Source organism: Dipteris shenzhenensis, chromosome 1, assembly GCF_047967505.1.
Source record: "Dipteris shenzhenensis isolate YYH24624 ecotype China chromosome 1, Dip_SZ_1.0, whole genome shotgun sequence".
Taxonomy (NCBI): domain Eukaryota; kingdom Viridiplantae; phylum Streptophyta; class Polypodiopsida; order Gleicheniales; family Dipteridaceae; genus Dipteris; species Dipteris shenzhenensis.
The window spans coordinates 26,162,873-26,185,609 of record NC_141596.1 but is presented as its reverse complement, the minus strand read 5'-3'; the positions used below and the strand labels follow the sequence as shown (position 1 = coordinate 26,185,609).

The 22,737-nt window shown below is 45.7% G+C and overlaps 1 protein-coding gene across 1 annotated transcript in view; it reads right to left on the bottom strand.

Moving 5' to 3' along the window:
* Positions 1-4,525: 4,525 nt before the first annotated feature.
* LOC147905614 (O-fucosyltransferase 6-like) overlaps positions 4,526-22,737 on the bottom strand; it is a 49,463-nt gene continuing 31,251 nt past the window's right edge. The window contains exon 10 of the mRNA XM_087380950.1: positions 4,526-5,615. Coding sequence (XP_087237076.1) covers positions 5,159-5,615 — 457 coding nt within the window. The 3' untranslated portion in view covers positions 4,526-5,158. The remainder of the gene's footprint in view (positions 5,616-22,737) is intronic.

Sequence of the window (22,737 nt, the reverse complement as noted above, 5' to 3'; positions counted from 1 at the left end):
AAAGGAAACTAGCAATGGGTACTTTTGTAGAAATGACTGTGTGAAAACTGTATGGAAGTTGAGCTTGGATAAGTCCTGGCAAGCATCACTTTTATTGAAGAGGGGAGTCTGCCTACCTACCACCATCCAACAAGCAAAATAGTGAGAACCAGTTTTGACTTTAGTTGGGAAGACAGGTGTCATAAACACCTCTCCCTTGTTATTAAAGTCACAATAAAAATCAATACTTTGCCATACACTTATCAAGCTTAAATGTAAAAACAAGATTTGTTTGGGTGATACGATCAGTCTAGAGAGAAATTATGAACCTTTGTAGAAAGGGGATTGTGGGAAGGAGGGAGAATTTTAATATAATTTAATAGAAAAGAAAGGGGAAGGTTATAATGAATGAAGTAGTGGGAGGGGGGAACGAGCAAAATATAAAAGTAATTTCATTATAACTAGAGAGGGGTGTTTGGATTTTATTTTTTAAGGAGAGCCCCAATTGACTTTAATGAATGAAGCAGGAAAGAGGGGTAGGGGGCAGAGAGAGAGAGAGAGAGAGAGAGAGAGAGAGAGAGAGGGAGGGAGGTGTGGGGGGGAGAGAGTTTTGGAGAGAGGGAGTGATAGAGAGAAAGGGATTTTTTAGGCAGAGAGGAAAAGGGAAGAGAGAGTGAGAGAGAGAGAGAGTTTGGAAGAGGCTAAGAGGGAATAAATAGAAAGGGGGAGAGAGAGAGAGAGAGAGAGAGAGAGAGAGAGAGAGAGAGAGAGAGTGAAAAGTTTGAAAGGAAGAAAAGGAGTTAGGAGTAGGTTTGTAAGGAGGAAAGGAAAAATAAAGGAAGAGAACGAGGGAAAATTAAATAAGAGATTTTGAAAAAGTTTTAGAGAAGGGTGGGAGAGGGTAGCACGAGAGTTTAAAAGACAAATGCATAAGTTCAAAGGGAGAGGAAAGGACCTATGCGTGTCACGTCCATTCGTGCGAGGCGTGGATGGAAGATCACATAGTTCCAATGTCAAGAGGATGGGAGGCATGAGTAAGTGGTAGGCCATGAGGAAAGATGGCAAAAGGTATTGTCAATAAAGGAGGTCGTGTGAGGGAGTACATTTTCTGGCAAGCAACACAAGGGTTTAGATAGCTGGGTATTGGGTGTAGTCTGGGGTCGAAAAAGAGTCGAAGTGCATGCATGAGTTGAGGGAGATAGCGAGTAGGTGGGAATATGGAGTCAGAGAATTAATGTGAGCGGAGGCCAATTAATACTGCAATTTGCAGCAACGCAATCGAGGAAAACGGAGTATGATGTGATCTAGCAATCATGTGGCATGGAGATCGAGAGTTTGGAAGCCCAAGGGACCAAGGAGAGCACTGCGACAGTGGGATTGAATGAATGATCGAGGAGAGGGATATATAAGTAAGGGCTTAGGATAAACGTGGGAAGCGAGAAGAAAAACGAGGGAAGGGGAGGGGAGTAACAAAAAAGGTGTGAGAGAGTTTCAAATTTAAGAAAAAAGTAGAAAGGGGGAAATAACGGAATAGTTGGGGTGGGGCTGGGGGGGAACAGGGGAAGGTTGGTGGTTTAGAAAATCAAAAAAGAGAACATAGGACAAAGCTAGAGTAATAATAGAAAAAATAAGAAAAAATTAGGAAGTGTTAAAGAGAAAAAAAGGAGGTTAGAGACAAGATAGGGAGATATTTAGGGAAAAAAATATTAGAAAAGTTAGAGGAAAAATAGGAGATCAAGGATAAAAAGTTAAGGGGGAAATTAAATTTTAAGGGGGTTAGGTTGACGGAATAGGAATTAGTTTAGGGTAGTTAGGGAAAGGTTAGAGTGTGAGTTGGTTAGGGAGAGAAGGGGGGTTTAGTTAGTGAGAAAACATTAAAGAAAAATGAAAAAATAAAAATTAAGGGAGTATTAGTAAGACAGATAATGAGGTTTGGGAGGGAAATGAAGAGATATGAGGTTTGGGAGAGAAATGAAGTGAGAGAGAGAGAAATGAGGTTAGGGAGAGAAATGAAGAGACGCGCGCGCGAGAGAGAGAAAGAGAGAGAGAGAGAGAGAGAGAGAGAGAGAGAGATGGTAGAGAGAGAGACTCGGAGAGGGTAGAGAGAGAGAGAGATTAGGAAAAACAAGGGAGATTGAGAAAAAAATACGGAGAAAATTAGAGACAAATTAAGGGGAGAACAAGGGAGTTTGAGGGAAAAGAAATTAGGGAAATTAAGGGGGGGTTGTCGAGGGGAGATCTAATGAGCAAGTAGCCAACCAATGGAGGAAGGGATAGTGTGTGTGTGTGTGTGTGTGTGTGAGAAAGAGAGAGAGAGAGAGAGAGAGAGATGCAAATAGTAATTGGACAATGCTCAAGAGAGACTAGAGACAATAATATGTGTTACCCAAAGATGGACCAAAACCATACACAAAACATATGCACAGTACTCTAGCAACAGGGTGCTGCCCAGATATGTACCCCTGTGACTCTAAGCCTGTTCTCCTACCTCCTCATGGCACCTTCAAAACACTCTTCAGCCGCATGCCCTCCTAGAGCTTCAGTCGGTGATGCCCTGCAAACACACCTTGCTGCTGCTCCGATGGACACCCAAACGTAAAGGCAGTGTTTGCTGCACGACCCTTCACCTCCTTGCTGCTTCCGTCTACAGCCAATCGTGAGACAAAAGTCTCTTGTGATTCCTGTCCTTGCTGCTGCTTAGGCAGCCCAATCTGACGACCTCTTACTGTTGTTCTGGACCTTCCTGCTACTGTGTTGGCAGCCAAAAGTAGGTCACCAGAGACGCTGCACAATGGAATGTGGAACGCACCCCCTGGGGCCCTTTATATAGGGCTGGAGCCCTGGAAATCTGCTCAACTTCTGTAGACTAACCCGACCTGACCCTACAGCCACAAACTCTTCTTTTTGTCCTGAGCCTGGCTGGCGTGTGGCAGTGCTGTACCTGTGCCTGTCTACTGCATGTTAGCTGCCTGCCCTGACCTGCAGATCACCTCCAACCAGCTCATGCATGCCTCCAAACTCACCAAAGAGTCCTGGGAGGGGATGACTCTGGAGGATCTCATCAGTTCTTATATCGGAGGAGCTTTCCATCACCTATTTGCATATTGGACTATGCCCCCAATACCAGTGCCATGTGTCGATGTGCACACAAGGAGCCTTTTTGCTCTTGAAGTTCTCAGTCATACATATTTACTAGGTCTCAGGAGGGGGGTTAGGACCACACAAAAGACACCACATTCCAAAACCCCCCCATGGGCCTGACACCAAGAGTACAGAACTGACCAGCCAAGCACCAACTGATCACCCACACAGAGCCAAATCAGCCAGCCAAACTCTGACCACCCACACAGGGCCGGGTAAGACAAACGATGGCGACCACCACAAAGGACCGGGTCAGCCAATCAAATACAACTGGACAGCTAACGAACATTATCAACTCACGCAGGTTATCAATTCCTGCACCAGCTGCCTTCAAACATTCTTGCCATAGACTGCTCCGAACACCTCTGCGCAACAGAATTCAGTCAACAAGCATGCACAGCTATCTCTTTGCTTTGCCCACACAGCAACAGCTGCCCCTGACTGATCAATCACACTACTGCAGCTGAAGCACACGTGGCTTGCCACTTCTCACGTGTGCACAGTAACAGTTCAGTACAGTAGCAGCCGCCGTTGTCAGAGGCAGTTCAACTGGCAGTCCACACAGGCTTTCATGCCAAAGAAACACGTGGCCAAATCACGTCCACAGGCAGGAAACCTGCTCTGATACCATTGTAGGAAATCGTGGCAGATAGCACGATTGGGTGCGGTGGTCCCAAACCCTGCCCAATAGCGATGCAGGCCTCCAGAGTCCCGGAAGGGGATGACTCCGGAAGGTCTCCTATCCAAGGATCCTTTTACCCCCTATTTGCATATGGGGCTAAGTCCCCAATACTATAGACCACATGTCAACGCACATGCCAAGGAGTCTTTTCACCCCTCCAATTCCATTAGTCATGCATATTTCACAAGGCCCCACATTCCAACAAGTCTGCAGACCTGCTTGCTGCCTTCTGACATGGCCCTGATAGCCCCGCCTTGCTTCCTTGCAATGTTTCCTCACTGGTGCTGACTCAGTTGCAGTCATCTGACAGCTCTCCCTGCTGTCCATGCTGCCCATGTGGCCTATCTGAAGCCCTGCTGGTAAACCTCCCCCATGTCCTTTCACCTCATTTGGGGGCTCACAAGTGGGGAGGTGACCGACAAACCCAACAGTAAAACCACCCATCGTGGGCCTAAAGTCCTCATTTGGAGGCTCACAAATAGAGCATTGCCTGATCTCCAACACTTCCTGAGATGGCTACTTGATCCAAAATACGAAGCACGACAATGACTAGCTATTGCTCTATGAGCCAGCTAATTCTTTCAGGACAAGCACACGGCAGACAATTGGACCTGGGAAGATAAAGTAACTTATTAAAGCAAGACTGTCCAGAAGCCTGCTTCCTTACAATGTTTGATAAACAGGGCATCAAAGCAAAAGAATATATGAGCGTAACACAGCCAGATAGAGATTAAGTTGATCTTGGAATGATTTACCAAAAAGCATTTGATGTTTCTCCACAGAGAACCTTTTAGAGAGAAACAATGAAGCTACCACAAGGGAACTTTGTAAAATTGGCCTCAACTAAAAGGGAAGTTTGAATCCCAGAAGACAATATAAAGGAAGCCATCTCATTTTCTATGCCTGTACAAAGACAATGGAGCTAACTCATTTTTTATGTCCTCAAAAAGCTTTACAAAGAAAATCTGAAACTACAATGATTAGAGATCTGGCCAAATCAGGTCACATGCAAGTGGTGAGGCCAACTAGTAGTCCCTCTGTAGATGCACTCCCCTCTGTAGTAATCTCAGAAGAAATTCCAGATTGCACCTTCCGTGCTCTTCTCTTTTCCAAAAATAGCCAAGGTTCATGGCCATAACGACCCTCTTTCGCAAAATACCTCAGCTACAATATCTTGTGTCCCCAAAAGCAGTTTTCTCAGTCTTTGTAGCAGTGAGGTTTACCAAAGCTTGAATAATCTATGTTCTGCTTTCTTCCATCATGATGAATAACTCTCACCATAAGCATCAGACACTTCAAGGGATTCAGGAAGTGGTCATCCATTTGCATGCCAAAACACTGCATAGAGTGCCTTAGCTAGTCTGACAGCCATGAACTCTCATCTGGCTCCACATCTTCAACCCTCCCAAGCAGGTGGTCAACTTTTCCTGAGTCTTCTTGTTGCACGAAAGGACTCTCCTCCTCCAAGTCTGATTCAGTGTCCTCTTGGTCCACATCATCGTCATCTTCAGGTTCAATATTAGGATCCTCGTGTTGCTCCTCATCTTGCATATCCTTTTGAACTATCTTCCGTCCATCCTGAAAGTCTGTCAATTTATCTTTTGCTTCTGTATTCTCACAGATACAAGCAGCAGGATTTTCGAAGAATTGTCCTCTTCCTGGTCTCATTTCATTTGGCTCTCCCATAAATCCTTTTTGCACTTTCTGCACCTTTGATGAAAAAGCATCCCATGTCATATTGGGTTTGGCGAGGAAAAGAGCTCCCAATCGCCTTGCATTTGGTCGTATAGTACGTTTATGACCGAAGTAACGCCTGTGAAAACACAATATATCAGTTGAACAGTGTATGGATCTGTTTGAAAAGAAACTCTACAGATTATTGTCCTGAAACCATTTCGTGTAGTAGCTTGGGCAAATAGAGAGTACTTAAGTCTACTTGCTGCAATAGTATAAGAAAGAATTCAGCCACCAATTTATTTTTATTTCATTAGTCCAAGAATACAAAAGTTCTTTCTACTTTCACAACTGACAATCAGGAAAAAGAAAGGATCACAACCACTGACATAAATCCATAATGTCAAAAGAAAAACACATAAGTATATTTTGATTGCACAGCTCTCAACCATAGGTTCAGAGCAACCTATCGCAATAGCTCATGATTAAGAAAATTCATACTTACTAAAGCAAATATATGCTTATGTGGCAATAGAAAAGTGAAAGTGCTGGCTAAATCTACAAGAAAAACCCTTTATAGTCCAAGTTACATGGTATATCTCCTGTGCACCAACATAGGTGTGAATCAAACCTGCCTATATAGCTTACACACCGTGCTATCGTTTGGTACTACAACGCGTTCTCTTATTTGTCACCTGCTCGGTAAACTGTAGCCTCGGCATCCTTTTACAGGAAGGGTGGGCCCCTCTGTTTACCATGCTCATCCAGGCCTGGGGGAGGACAGGCACAGCCATTTCTCTCTGTGAACTCTCAGCACCCCCTGAGGTGGTCATCTGTCTACTGCTGAATGGAACAACCAGCCATGGGAAATCGAACTCCTCTTTCCTAGCCCTGTTTTCTCAAGCGTTGTTCTTCCTCCTTAGCTCTTGATGAACCTGCTCCACCATGTGCTAGGATTGTGTTTGGCCACTGTACTTGGCCCGTTGTGAGCCTGTAATGCAGCATGCAAAGATGGGTACCAAGCTTGCATTTGGTTTGTCCCTTGCACAGTGCCTTCAACTGGAACTCAAATGCCTTCTCAAAAGTCCACTGCAAGGTCATCCTCTAGGGCTGCCACCAGTTGAGCCACATATTGCCTTGGCACATAGCCCATGCTTTACTTTAGGCCAATGAACTCAGATAATGGGCAATGTCATAAAGAGTGCGTGCATAAGTGTGAGCCTCCACTCAATAAACTTTCACCAGAAGTTCTCGAAGTTATTACTTAACAAAATGAACAAAATGCTTAGTAATTCAACAAAATGAACAAAATGCTTAGTAATTCTTTCTTATTTTGGCAAATAAAGTCTCTTTTCTTCTAGCAAACAAGATTGTGATAACCTTGTTTGGTCTCTACCTTAGTCAGAAGATGGTGCTTGGTCTCAAGCCTGATTAGACAGCACAAGGTCTTACACTCATCATCATATCAGCTATTGCAAGGGACCTATCCAATGGGTGGAGGGCCAATATATCTCGTGGTGTGAGGGAAAGACTGGAGAGCGGCATCATGTAGGCAACAGGTGATAAGGAAGGCTCTATCCTCTAGTAGAGGAATATTATCGAGGTTATCAAGCACAGTAAAGACATGCAATATAACAAAGGGCTAGTCTATGATCAAAGTGGATCTCTTGGAAAATGATATAAGTTAGGTGGAGAGAAAGAAAGACAAAGAGAGAAAGAAAGAAAGTTTATTAAAAGTCTTCAGAAGACCAAAAGAGTCTATGAGACTAAAAGAAATTGATACAATTGATACCAAAATTGAAGTGGGAGCCGACGAGGACATCAACCCGAGGAAGGGAGCGTCGATGTGTGAGGCTATTGTGGTGGCATACAGCCTGTGATAGGGCAGTGACAACTATCGACATGTATAGTCCACTACAGTCTCCTGGTTGTAGTCCTGCGGCGAACAACTGCCACCATCACTCCCGTGGGTTGTGCCTCCGATCGCATGAGCAGGTAAGGAAGGTCCCCTAATGTGATCTATGCCTCAATACCCTGACAAATCTGATGTGTCTCTACTTTGGCTCAGGTCCTCGCAACCACCGCCTCTATGAGTCTTGTTGATCGGTGCTAACTAGCTGGGAAAACACAATGATCGTGCTCCAAGTGGAGTCTAGAGATGTGTCTTGATCTCCCCTACGTGCCCTGAGCAACCACTCCTTGTGTAAGATGTCATCATGGAAGACGGCTACCATGCATGATGCACCTCTGGTTTGGGTAGGACAAGAGACAGGGTAGGAATGCAAGACCATCTCTGAAAAAGCAATGATAGCGACCTATGATCACGTAGTATGCAGGGCATCTAAAAGCGAAATACTCCTCTGACTCTCGAAAATCGTGCAAGGTGCATATGCGACCCTCTCCGCGACCACCTTGAATACGGAGACGGTGTGATGAGACCCGAAATTGCTCGATATCCTCCCGAAGTAGGGTAGGTGTATCCATGTGTATCTTGAAGGGTCGATGAAGCCCTCTGCTGAGATCCATAGGCACTGGTCTCCATAGAAGCTGAGCTTCACAGGGAGCTCACGAGGTGCCAACCAAGTCCTAAATCTGTATAGCTATAGGAGATCCTCTCTGTTGACCTAGTTCACCTCATGGTATGTGAGCTGGATAGAGGGGCAAGGGGGAGGGGGGTCGCGAGAGAGAGAGAGAGAGAGAGAGAGAGAGAGAGAAAGAAAGAAAGTTTATTAAAGTCTTCGGAAGACCGATGGGTCTATGAGACTGTGAAAAACCTGATACAATGAGCTGTGGTAGTGGAGCTACTGAACGAGCACCCACACCAATGCAGAATGCAAAAAAATGCAAAATGGCAGTACTAAATCCTAAGTACAACATAGTCATATCTCGACTATATATATCAATCAATCTCAGCATCATCATCGGCATCATCATAATCATCATCAGCAGTAGTAGCAAGACATCACGATGGATGAGGCTGTGGAAGTGGAGGCATGAGGTCAACAATAGAGCATTGTCGCCCCCCCAAGGGTGCAGTCCTGGTACGTCTCCTGGTCGTAGCTCTGCGTCTAACCAGGACCACTATGACCCTCATCAGTCAGGCTCCGACCCTAAACAAGGAGGGGATGTCCCCAAGTATAATCTGTAAGTCAACCTTCTATCTGAGCTGTCGGGTCACAGGCTCCAGGTCACGACGGTCATGTCGAGGTCTGGCCTCGTGGGGGTCTATGTGATCTCGCTGAAAGAACTCCGTGATAGAGCTCTGAGAGGTATCAGTCGAGGGAGAAGTCTACTCCTGTCTCTGTGCTCGGAGTATCCTATCACGGTGTCTGAGCATCTCATGAATGAAACCAACCAAACATCACTGGTCTCGGTAGGAGAGGACACAGCCAACATCCCATAACTATCTCTGAAGAGGCAGTAGAAGCGCCCTCGGATCTCATAGTAAATGGGACACCTGAAGAAGAAATGCTCCTCTGTCTCAACCTCCTACATGTCACACAGTGTGCATATGCACCTCTCCCTGGGTAACCGCTCTGCTCTGCCGCTCTCGATACGAAGTCTGTAAGAAGAGACCCGGAACTGCCCAATAGAGATCCTCAGCGAGTGGGGTAGGGGAATCTGCATGTATCCTGGTGGATCAATGAAACCCTCCGCTGTGATATGTAAGAAGTGATCTCTGTAGAAGCCCAGCTGCACTGGAAGATCACTCGGGCCCAACCAAGTCCGGAATGTGTGTAGCTGTAGTAGATCCTCACGGATAACCTGGTTGACCTCGTGTGATAGGAGGGGAGAGAAGGAGCATTCATGATGTGCTCGAAAGAAGATAGTCTGTCCATGTGGAACCCTAGCCTTGCAAACCATCTCTCTGTGCGTGCATACCAACACCTCTGGTCCCCCCCTGCTACAAGTGCCATAGAAGAGGACAGTGCTAGCCATGGTATCTTGCTACGTCTGGATGTGTAATCCCCATACTCCCTGGCTTGGTACATATACGAAATGACCTGAGATGCAACATCTAGCTATAATGAGGTGGACCCAAACTCCGCCCGAATGATCTGGTGAGGGACGGATGGCTTACCACGGATCATCCGTGACATGAGAACCTGTAGCCGCTCCACCTTGGCCCACTCTGTATCCGACAAGTCTGGCCCCCAGCATGGACTGCCATACATCCCTGCTAGACAGACCAAGGAGTCAAAAAGCAACCCTTTGGTCCATGGATCCTGAAAGTGAGAGCGGAAGCACTGCCTCTCTAGTCTAGCTGATGAAGCATATCCTCTGCTCAGGCATGCATGCATCGCGGGTCTCATAGTGAAGATGGGTCCGAAAAAGACGACCCCAAGATAAGTATATGATGAAACTACCTCAACAGCGGACCCATCAAATGCAAACTGCTCCTGGCGCATGACGGTTCGAGATGTATTGAAGATCATAACCTTGGTTTTACCCAAGTTGACCTTCAAATCCTGAGACTCACAAAAGGATTGTAGTGCGTCAAGGTGTCTCTGGAGCTCCTCTGCTGAGGAAGACAAGAGAGCCACGTCATCTGTATAAAGTAATATCCGGATCAGCGTGCCCGTGAGAGAGCAACCTACCCCCCCTGTGTCTGCATCATTGTCTCGAGCTCGTCAATGTAGAGACCAAACAAGGTAGGTGATAATGGACACCCTTGTTTGACCCCAATAGTGCTCATGATCTCGTCTGTCCATCCCGATCTTGTCCGGACTCTGCCTGAAACTCGCTCATAAAGTGCCATGACAGCCCAAATGATCTCCTGGTCGTAACTCAAATCCTGTAGGCATCATATGAGGTGGGCTCTCGGAACGGTGTCATACAATACAATAGGCATATAGAATATCAAGCTTTACCCAACGGCGGACTAGGCTATGTAGGCAAGAAGCCCGTAATGGATCGATGTCTACTATCTGGATGAGTAACTTGTCGTGCCCTCCTGGCTACTACCCGACGTCTAACAAGCGCCACTATAACCCCGGTTGGCTGCAGCCCAAGTCCAAAAATGGAGGAGATGTCAATGAGTGTGATCTGTGTGTCTGTCCTCTATCAGGTGTGCCGTGTCTCGGTCTCAAGGTCTCTCCCTCTCCTACTAACAATGGCTGGGATAGCAACCTGCTCTGCCTGGAAGAAATATGTGATCATACTATGAGATGGGCAAGGCACGATCCCTTGCTCATGTCTCCTCGATCTAATGAGACAATCTCTATGTCAGACTATCTTGTGAATAAAAGCTGCCAAGCATCTCTGATCTAGATATAGGAGTCTGAAGAGGCCCTTGAATCCGTCTCTGAAAAGCCAATGGTATCGTCCACAAATCTCATAGTAGACTGGGATACGGAAGAGAAAGTGCACCTCTCACTCCACCTCATGGCACTCACACAATGTGCAGATACAACTTTCCCTAGGAATCCCCTCTACTCACCCGCTCTCGATATGGAGTCGGTGCGATAACACACGTAAATCCCGAGTAAATGTGGCAGGTAGATCTGGGTGTACCCTGGTGGGATGATGAAACCCTCTGCGAAGATGTGCAAGCAGTGGTCACCATAGAAACTGAGCTTCACCAAGAGCTCTGCCTGTGCAAGCCAAGCCCTGAATGTGTGTACTTGTAGAAGATCCTCCCGGATGATTGGGTTGAATTCATTGCCCCAAAATGGGACAAACGGAGCGTCAATGTTGTATTGGAAGGGTGGCAGCCTATCTGTATGAAAACCCAATCTCTCAAACCATCCGCATATGCACGTACCAACATCTCTGACCACCCTGAGCTTCTAGTGCCATAAAGATGCTAGTGCCAACCAAGGTAGCAAGTGTCACCCTGTGGTACATGAGCCATACGCACGCATGCGGTAGAAAGAAAGAAGGAAATAAAGTTTATTAAAGTCTTCAGAAGACCGATGGGTCTATGAGACTGTGAAAACCTTGGTACAAACGCGCTGTGAGGGTGGAGCTACTAACCGAGCATTCACACCAATGCAAAATGCAAAAAATGCAAAATGGTAGTACTAAGTACTAAGTACAACGTAGTCACGTCAGTGGTCGACTACATATCAATCTCATCATCATCATCAGGACATCACGGTGGATGAGGCAATGGAGGCATTAAAGCGGCGATAGAGTGTTGTCAGCCATTCACGGGTGTAGCCGTGTGATGTCTCCTAGTCATAACTATGCGCCTAACAAGGGCCACAGTAACCCCTATCGGCCAGGCTCCGACTCTGAACAGGGAGAGGACATCCCCAACTGTACTTTGCGCATCAACCCTCTGTCTAAGCTGTCGAGTCATTGGCTCTGGGTCACGATCATATCGAGGTCTCGTCTCATGGGGGTCCATGTAATCTGGTAGGAAGAACTCCGTGATGGAGCTCTGAGAGGGATCTGCCAAGGAAGAAGTGTTCTCCTATCTCCGTGATCGAAGTAGCCTCTCGCGGTGCCTAACTGCCTCATGAATGAAAGCCGCCAAGAATCTCTGGTCTGGAAAGGAGAGTAATCGAGAAAAAATCCCAGAGCTATCTCTGAAGAGGCAATAGAAATGCCCTCGGATCTCATAGTAAACAAGACACATGAAGATGAAGTGCTCCTCTGTCTCAACCTCTTGTATGTCTGAAGAGGTAAGTGAGAATCTCGAATGCCGCATCTAGCTACAGTGGAGATGCCCTGAACTCATCCTGATTGATCTGATGAGGGACAGATGACTTGCTGTATATCATCTGTGAGAGTAGAAGAACTTGTAATCTCTCCACTCAAGTCCACTCTATGTCGGAAAGGTCTGATCCCCAACAAGTGCTACCATACATGCCCGCAGATCGGACCAAGGAGTCGAAAAGAAGAACCTTGGTCCGCAGGTCTTGAAAGTGCGAGTGGAAGCACTGTCTATTACACTCAAGTCGAGGTAACATGATCTCAGAAGAGTCAAACGACATTTTCCTTTAAAGGATCAATGTTTGTATTATATTTGCTTGGGCTTTATGTAAATGATCAAAAAGGAATAAAGGTCAAGGTCCTTGGTGTGGGTGACATGGCACTAGACTAGGTGGATATAAGACTAAGGGACCTAAATGCATGAAATGTGCTTAGGGGCAAATGTTTCAAAGATATCCCAAGAGAGAGGTAAATAATGCATTAAGGAAGGACCCTAAATTGAAGACATGTGGCATACTAGATCCATCTAGGGAGTTTCGGGGCTCGTTGGAATCAAGCAAGCAAAAAAAAGCGTTCACGAGTATGTATTCCTTGGGATTTAGCAGAGAAGCTTGCTACCACCGAGGTTGGCTGGGAGGATAAAATAAGTGCTTGTGCTCGTGATTCAATGTAAAGCTAGAAGAAATCAGTCCTGGATGTTTCATTTGGTATCAGAGCTGTACGATCTGTGGAGAGTAGATCGTTCGTGTCTCCTGATTGAGGCCATCGAGTAATTCGTCAACGTTGGAGTTGCGTTGGATAATCAAGAAGAAGTGCACGGAGCGATCAGGGGTAGCGAGCGGAATTGTCTGGAGTCTGTAATTCGGGAAGCACCAAAGATAACATGCAGGTCGTGCCATTCGAGCAGCTAAAGCAGTCGACGGACGGGAAGGCTAGACTTTAGTTGAAACAATGATCGACGAGCGGAAGTCTAGGCCATGCAAACGGCGCTTCAGGCAGCGACGGGCTGCATGTGTGTGCAGGTGTGGATGAGGAGTGGATGTCTGACATTGCGTTGGTCAAGTGTCACAAAGGCTGCACATCGTTTGCTGGTCGTCAGTTCTCGTCTGGCACAAGATGTTTGCTTCGGGAATTTCTTGGATGATTCGATTGTGTGCCAGTATACATGGTTGAGTTCACGTAAGCGGTTGACAAGTTCAAGGTGAGGTAGCCAGCAGAGTTACGCACATTGCGGTGAACAGCTAACCAGACAAAGACCACACTGAAAGATCGAAAGGATTGCTATGTTAGATATACCGCCAGCTTGGTTGCATTTCAAGGAATTGGAACGCTTGTGGAGAACTCAGGATGCTGTCATATCAAAGATCAATAAAATTCACTTAAAGGTGTTGCAGACTGCTCCAGAAACAGCTGAGAAGTATGCAGAAAAGCTTTGGATCAAGCTCCGGGCTCTATATGCTGAAGCAAAACTCTATGCAGAAGATGAGGACAGTTGCAGGTTAATGATTTGAAGTGGACTATAGGGACTAGTTGATCTCTTCATGCAGCAAGAATTATAACCAGGGAGCTTTATATGCCTTCTAAGCTTTGCGGGAGTATTTGCTTGTTTATTTGTCTCCGTGTTTGAGTCAATTTGGATTGCAGGAGTTTTCCCTAGTATAGGGAAAAGTGATTTTGGTTGCAGTGTGATATATGCTTTGTCAACTGTAAAGTTGGAAGTTGGACTTTCGATTTGTAATTACAGTTTCAAGCGGTATTTTATTTTTATTTTTATTTTTATTTTTTTTAAACACACACAACCCCATTGACCTAAATGGAAGTAGAAGAAGCAGCTTCCAGGATGCATCCTGTATAGTCGGGAGTCCGGTCGACCCCGCAGGTGTCGCGCCCAGCAGGTCATACACTGTCTGGCAGAATTGCAATGTTAGAGGATGCCTTGCAACAGATTTTAGCGCAGCAGTTACAAACAAATGTAGGGCAATCTCAGCTCGGGAAAATGGTGCATAGTATGTCTGCCAAACCATCTCGTGAGGAGAAAGGTAAATCTCCGATGGAACCGGAGTCCAGTGTTCGTACGGTCGAGCCTAGGAGAGCTAAGGTGCCTAATATTGCCAATTATAGACCATTCTGGTCGTATGTCTGACCGTAGTTCCGATATCATTGACACCTGGTTACACAAATGGGACGACGCATTCGCCATTTGTGAAATCAGGAATGATATGAAGAAAATCCGCGAGGCCACCCATATGTTTAATGAGGCAACGGATAGGTGTGGATAAAACAACAGAAAGATGGAGTAGCATCCACTACCTGGGAGGGGTTTAAAAAGGAATTTAGAAAACACTTCCTACCTCCTGACGAAGCATCTCGAGCTTGGGATTAGTATCAAAACCTTCGTCAGAGAAATTTATCAGTGGCAGAATACACTGATAAGTTTAGAGAAAGTGTAATGAAGGTTGATGAACCCCTACCTCAGTCAATCTAAGTAAAAGATTTTATCTTTGGATTGAATAATCGGATAAAGATGGAAGTTCGGGCTAAGTATGCGAACACGCTAGATGAAGCAATTGCCATAGCCCTGAACTATGAGGATGCAAAAGCGACCAGACCAAGTGGGTTTGTGCAGGTTGGGACTCAGTATGGCAACCTTTAATGATACGGAGTTAATTAAGATGAAAGGGCAAGTAGCTAATCATGAGGTCATTGTGTTGTTTGACTCAGCGTCAACGCACAATGTAATTAACTCCAAACTTGTAAAGAAGCTGAAACTAAAGACTAGCCCATTTAACTATGCATATACAGTCAGGATGGCACATGGAAGTTCAACTGAAGTATGGGACCAAAGGGTTACCCAATTGGAGCTTCGTGTTCAGGACTATGTTGAGAACGTTGATTTTGAAATGACTAAGCTTGCTCATTCAGACATAACCCTAGGTAAGGCTTGGCATTCTAGGAGAAATCCAGCCATAGATTGGAAAAAGCACATTTATCAATTCAAGATGAATGATGTGATGTATGTCTTACGAGGTGAAAAGGATATACCTCAAGGACCGCTAGTTTCCGTGATGGAAATCCAAAAAGCTCAAGAAGAGTTTTTGTTTCTTTCTACAGCATCGGTAGAGCCGATTGATGATTCTTCGGCTAGCACTGATATTGCCCAAAATGGAGAGATGGCCAAGCTGGCTAATCAAATAACAGAGGAGTTCTTTGATTGTTTTAGGGATGAGTTACCTTATGGGTTACCTGCAGAGCGAAATGTTCTGCATAAGATTGAACTAATCCCGGGGGCAGAACCTGTAAATAGACCTCCCTATAGGTTGAGTTTGACTGAAGAGTTTTACTGAAGAGACCTCCCTATAGAACCTGTAAATAGACCTCCCTATAGGTTGCCTAATGCCACGAACTTTGTGGTTCAGATGCGGGAGATGCTAGCACTTGCGAGAGCCAACATCCGCCAAGCTATGGATAGAGCTAAGGCGTATGCGGATGAAAACCGATCCGCTAGAGAATTTAAGGAAGGAGAAAAGGTTTTTCTCAGAGTTCCTTCGCACTCTTAAGTCTTTGACTGCAGGAGAGTGTGCTAAGTTATCACCTCGATATTGTGAGCCATGGTTGATTCTAAAGGAATAGGCGAGGTAGCCTATAAATTAGAATTGCCACAGGGTTGTAAGGTGCACCCAGTGTTTCATGTTTCTCGTTTAAAGAAATTTTTGCATACAGGTGACTCACTAATTGGGGGTGTTGTTCTGTTTCAGGAGATAGAGGATAATGCAAGACGCAAAGCAACAAGAATCCTGAACCGAGGAACAATGCAAGTGCGCAATCGGAAGATACCCACGGTGTTGGTTGCATGGCATGGTCTACCTCTATCAGAAGCTACCTGGGAATCCGTATACCAGCTACGGAGAGTGTTCCCAGAGTTTATCATCGAGGACGCTGATGCTAAAGAGGAAAGGAATGTTACGCTCAAGTCGAGGTAACATGATCTCGGAAGAGTCAAACGACATTTTCCTTTAAAGGATCAATGTTTGTATTATATTTGTTTGGGCTTCATGTAAATGATCAAAAAGGAATAAAGGTCAAGGTCCTTGGTGTGGGTGACATGGCATTAGACTAGATGGATCTAAGGCTAAGGGACCTAAATGCATGAAATGTGCCTAGGGGCAAATGTTTCAAAGATATCCCAAGAGAGGGGTAAATAATGCATTAAGGAAGGACCCTAAATTGAAGACATGTGGCATACTAGATCCATCTAGGGAGTTTTGGGGCTCGTTGGAATTAAGCAAGCAAAAAAAAGCGTTCACGAGTATGTATTCCTTGGGATTTAGCAGAGAAGCTTGCTACCACCGAGGTTGGCTGGGAGGATAAAATAAGTGCTTGTGCCCGTGATTCAATGTAAAGCTAGAAGAAATCAGTCCTAGATGTTTCACTGTCTCCTCGTCGGGCCAAGGAGGCATAACCTCTACTCAGGCTACGTGCCTACATGTCATGTGCACGGATTGGTATCTGACGTGTACTGGGTACACGAGACTAGCTCAGGTAGCCTGGGAAGGCTTAGGGCTAGGCAGGCTTGATGCTCGCGTTGAGTGGCAAGGATACGAACCACTTAGGGGTCTTCGCTATTTTTGGCACATGGGGCCCGAGTCTATGTAAGGGGCCCAAAGATTCAGTTCTCAGAGAGCCGATGGGAGCAAGCCTCGTTTCCAAGTGCTAGGTCTGACCCTGGATTAAGTCGCGGACGCATGCCTACATCATAGCGAGCGTAGCCCAAGGCGGCGGCCCAGCAGTAGATTCTAGGCTTCACAGCGCCACCTCATGATATGGGACACCAGGCTGGTTAGGACCTGGTTGGGAGTTCGTGCCAGTAGCTTAGCTCATGGCTCGGAGGGGACATCTTTTTTCGGGATCGCATCCCGTAGATGTCATGGTTGGGTGGTGAGCAGCCTGCTCAATTTCCTCACGTTTGGTGTGTTCTTGTGTTTGCTTGAAGATCAGAAGTTTCAGGAGTGCTGGGGCTGTGTCAGTTGGTATTAGAGCCAACTCCTGAGGTAGGAATCTCTATTGCGAGAATTTTGGACGAATTTTTCTCCATGTATGCCTCAATTTCGAAATTCATGTTCATGCCTGGCAAGTGACTGCTCGTTCATCGTTTAAGGGAAGTGGTAGTGCATTGGGATAGAAGGAAGGAGAGAGAGAGTAAGAAGGATGATTTCGTTGCAAGATGTGACGGGCTGAGAGAGAGGGAGAGAGGTGTAGTTAGGAGGAGGTAGTGGGGTCTGGGTAGAGGAGTGAGAAGGGAGTCGTGAGAGAGCGTAGAGCTGGGGCGACGAGCCAAGGGGGATTTCGCGTGTGGCTGGCTGCTCAGAGGACGTGATGGCAGGTAGAAGAGGAGCGTAGGAAGGTGCGCACTAGGATAGGGCTAGATCGCAATCTAGGCCAGATGCTTTTTGGGGAGGCCTAGAGGATTAAAAATACACTACCCCTACGTTTTTGGAGGGTGAGCTTTTGAAAAGCAGGGCTTCACTAAAAGCCTGCTCTCCCGTTATAAATTCGGCGACTTTGCCTTCTCTCCTAGCCTGTGAATTGCACAACCTTCCAGCCCCTCTAGGTCTTCACGCTCAGAGCCAGAAACGTTGTACGGCTTGTTGCAGAAATCCGTACAGACAACCAAGAGCGGAAGTCCTCGGTCCAGGAATCTGAGCTGAAGATTACAATATCGTAGGCAAGCTCAAAACCCTCGATATGTCCAAGCTGAATTTGACTTGTGAGGTTTATCTTCAGAGGTTTCAGGATTTGCAAACCAGAGCTACAAAGATAAATCCAGTGACCTTGTTAGGTTTCTTTGTGGATGGTTTGTCTGACTCGTACAAGCTGCAGATCAAGAACAACAAGTGTATCACTTTGCAAGAGGCCATGAATTATGCGCACATCTATGATGATACCATGGCCAACGCAAAGGGAACCACCATTGCCGACACAAGTGGAAAGAACAAGAGGAAGTTCTTCCAATCTACCACTGGTACCGAGGAGTCGAAGTCTATAGACAACGCTTCCAAGAAGAACTCGACTCAGACAACGAATGGTCATGCCCGTTTCCTTCGCATATTGAAGCTAAAGAAAGAAGGACGTTGCTTCATATGCGAGGAGCGAGGCCACACTAGGAATGATTGTCCTAAGCGCAAGAACCAGATGCCAACACCGGGACCGAAGCTCCATGCAGGTCCAGGTACCAAAGCTAAGGGAGCTAATTAAGTTTCGATGATAGGTATTTCTATAAATGTAAATACCTGCCCCCTTTCTTATAATTGCACTTTTAATAATTCGTTATTTGGTTCCCATGATCTTTTCCGAGTTTATGGAGAAGTCAGGGACCAAAGAGTTCACATTCTCATTGACCCGGGCAGCTCTCACAATTTTGTTAATTACAAACTTGTGCAGAGGGTGGGGCTGTCCACAATACATAGCAATCACACCTACGAGGTGCAGCTTCCAGCTAGGAAGCAGTTTTAGGATCGCAAGATTAAAGCACTTTCTGTCCGGATTCAAGACTACATAGCTGCTCTTACGTGCTATGTCATACACTTGGAACATGTGGACTTATTAATTGGAATAGAGTGGTTTAAAACCCACGACATTCGGATTGGATGGAAAGATCTTGGAATGGCCTATCCCTCAGAGTGTAAAACAACTTCATTCTTTCCTAGGATTCACAGTTTTTCTACGGAAGTCTATGCGTGATTATTCACACATCACGACACCCCTGACCAACATATTGAAAGGTCGTGCACGCAGGTCTACCCAGCCAATCTCTTGGAATGATGCATTGAACAAGGCTTTTCAAACCTTGAAGTTAACTATCAAGGAACTTGGAAGCACCCGTTCTTGCATTACCCGATCCTACCCGGCCTTATGTTTTAGAGGTCGATGCAAGTTATTTTGCAATTGGGGCAGCTTTATTCCAAGAGGGCAGACCTGTAACTTTTGAGAGTAAAAAGCTAGACGACACCATTGTTGGCCCACACTAGAAAAAGAACTCTATGCAGTTGTGTATGCTCTAAAGGTTTGGAGACACTACTTGTATGATTCGAAGTTTCTTGTAAGTATGTGTGTGATGGGTCTGAATTGAGGGGAAGGAAGACTAGATGGGTAGAGTTAATGCAAGATTTTGATTTTAAAATACCTTATCAAAAGGGTTCGATGAATAGTGTGCCAGATGCCTTAAGTCGAGCCAAGTTTGTAAATGCTATGTCATTTACGAAAATATCCTTAGACCTATTTCAATCCTTGAGAGGGCTTTCTGCAACTGATAGTCATTTCAGTTCTTATTGGCAGAAAGTCCAGGATGGGAGCTCCATGGTTGACTAGGACTCAGGGATTGTGCCACCTACAGTACAGGCGACGAGAGATCATTGAGATTAGGAATGGCTTGCTGTTCCAGAATGGAAAGATATGTGTCCAGACGTTTCGGATCTTCAATCCAAGATTCTCTGGGAGTGTCATGATGCTCCTAGTGCTGGACATCCAGGTATACATCGGACTCTACCTCTTGTGAAGCATACCTTTTATTGGCCTAAGATGCGTGCATTTATTGAAAACTATGTGATAGGTTGCCAGAATTGTCAGGCTACTAAGGCAGAACGCCTTAGAAGCGCGGGTTTATTACAGCCATAGCAAATCCTGGGTAATAAATGCAAAAGTATTTCCATGGATTTTATTACCGGATTGCCTAGAACGCGCAAGGGTCATGACTCCATTTGGGTCATAGTGGACCGTCTGACAAAAATGGCTAGATTCTTACTCTTACCTACTAGAACAACCATCTCAGTTGTTCAGCTGGCTCACGAGTTTGTGGACCACTTGTTTACGCTGCATAGTTTGTCGTCTGACATAGTCAGCGATAGGGACTCGAAGTTTACAAGTAACTTCTGGAAACTTGTTTTTGAGAAGTTGGAAACTACTCTAAGTATGAGTTCCTCATATCATGCACAATCTGATGGCAATACAAAGAAGGTCAACCAATTGGTTGAAGATATGCTTTGGGCATATGTTTCTAAGAGACAGTCTTCATGAGAAGATTATCTCCCTATGATAGAATTTGCTTATAACAGTGCAAAGCATTCGAGTACTGGTTACAGTCCTTTTATGCTTATATACAGGTTTCAACCTAAGTCACCAGTTATGGTTGGGTTAAAGGGAATCCAAAATGATGCTACAAAGACATTCTTGCAAGACGTGCAAGAAATGTTGCAGTTTGCCAAGGAGTCTATTCTAAGTGCCCAAGATCGGGACAGATTTTATGCTAATAGACATCGTTCACCTAGAGAGTTCTCTGAAGGAACGATTGTATATTTGCGTATTCCCAAGGAATCCAAAAGCCTAAGTACCGGTTTGGTTCCGAAGTTATCCCTTAGATACTGTGGTCTGTTCAAGGTTACTAAAAGAATTGGAACAGTTGCATATAAATTAGAATTGCCTCTTGATGTTAAAGTACATCCAGTGTTTCATGTCAATAGACTGAAAGAGTTACTGGGTGCGGATGATCAACTTGTTTCTCCAGAAGAAATAATAGAAGTTACAGATTTGACTTTTATTCCACAAGAACCTAAGAGTATTCTTGAATTTCGTGAAAGACAGATTCGTAATAGAACTATTACGGAATACAAGATCAAGTGGAAGGATCGTGTTGAGGAGGATGCAACATGGGAGACATTACAAAACCTCCAGAGGACATTCCCGGGTTTTTTAGCGAACTCAGGAGTGAGTTCTTAGAGGAGGGGAAGTATGTCATGTGCACGGATTGGTATCTGACGTGTACTCGGCACACAAGACTAGCTCGGGTAGCCTGGGGAGGCTTAGGGCTAGGCACGCTTGATTCTTAGGTTGAGTGGCAAGGGTACAAACCACTTAGGGGTCTTCGCTATTTTTGGCGCATGGGGCCCGAGTCTATATAAGGGGCCCAGAGGTTCAATTCTCACAGAGCCGATGGGAGCAAGTCTCGTTCCCAGGTGCTAGGTCTGATCCTAGATTGAGTCGCAGACGCGCGCCTGCATCATAGTGTAGCCCAAGGCCCGACAGCAAATCCTAGGCTTCACAGTGCCACCTAGTGGTATGGGACACCAGGTTGGTTAGGATCTGGTTGGGAGTTCGTGCCAGTAGCTCAACTCGTGGCTCGGAGGGGACATCTCTTGATTCGAGATCAACCCGTAGATGTCATGGTTGGGCGGTGAGCAACCTGCTCAATTTCCTCACGTTTGGTGTGTTCTTGTATTTGCTTGCAGATCAAAAGTTTGAAGAGTGCTAGGGTCGTGTCACTGCATCGCTGGTCGCATCGTGAAGATAGGTCTTGAAAACAGAACCCCCAAATATGTATATGATGAAATGATCTCAAATGGTGCCCCGTCAAAAGTAAACTGCTCTCTGTGGGCAACTGCTCTGGAGGTGTTGAAGATCATAACCTTGGTTTTATCCATGTTGACCTTCAAGTCATGAGACTCGCAAAAAGTCAGTAGTACATCTAGATGTCTCTGGAGCCCCTCGGTGGACGAGGCTAGGAGCACCACATCATCAGCGTACAAAAGGATCTGGAGCAAATAACCGGCAAGAGAGCAACCATCACCTCCTAGTGTCCTCATAAAAGACTCAAGCTCGTCTATGTAGAGGCCCAACAAGGTCAATGAGAGTGGACAACCTTGTTTGACCCCAATGGTGCTTAGGATCTCATATGTCTATTGTCCCCCCATCCGAACCCTGCCAGAAACCCTCTCATAAAGTACCATAACAGCCCAAACTATCTTCGGCCCATACCCCAACTCTTGTAACCACCTGATGAGACGTGCTCGAGACACTGTATCGAAGGCTCTGCGGAAATCCACAAAGCAGCAATATACCCTCTGTCTCTGTGTCCTGGCCTCCTCTGATGACGCTCCTAAGTGTCAAGAAAATCCATGGTCTCGTGGTCACGTCGAAATCCTGCCTATCCATCTGCTCTGAATCCCTGCATCTCTGCATAGCGACTGACCTCCATATCTAGAACCGAAGCATATATCTTGGACATGACATGCCCGATCATAATGGTCCTATAGTTACTTGGATCCATAGGATCCCCTGCCTTGTGGATAGGTATGGTAGTGTTGAGTGTTGAGGGCCCAAGTGCATGGAAAGCCAAGACAAACTACTCCATTAAATAGCTTTGCAAGGATAGGGGCTAGGATATCAATCCCATATGCAACAGACTCAATGCATAATCCCTCATGATCCTTCCCTCGGCCATCATTAAGCTTCATGACCGCATCTTTAATGCCTCCCTTAGTGAAGAGAGTGCAAGAGGTTGGTTGTGGTGTGTGCGAGAGATCAAGTGTGGGCTGGTCAGGGATGTCATAAAGTGGGTGGGCGTAGTTCTGCGAAACTTGAGTGTCTGTGAGTTGTGAGGGGACCGACGTTGAAGGAACCGTCGTTAAAAGTCTTTGGAATTATTACTGAAAAGAATGTTCAGTAATTCATCCTCGTTTTGGCGGACAAAGGTTCGTTTCTTTTAGTGAACTAGACGACGATACTCACGTAACATGTCCGGTTCCGATAGGCCATGTTGGGATTCGAATCGA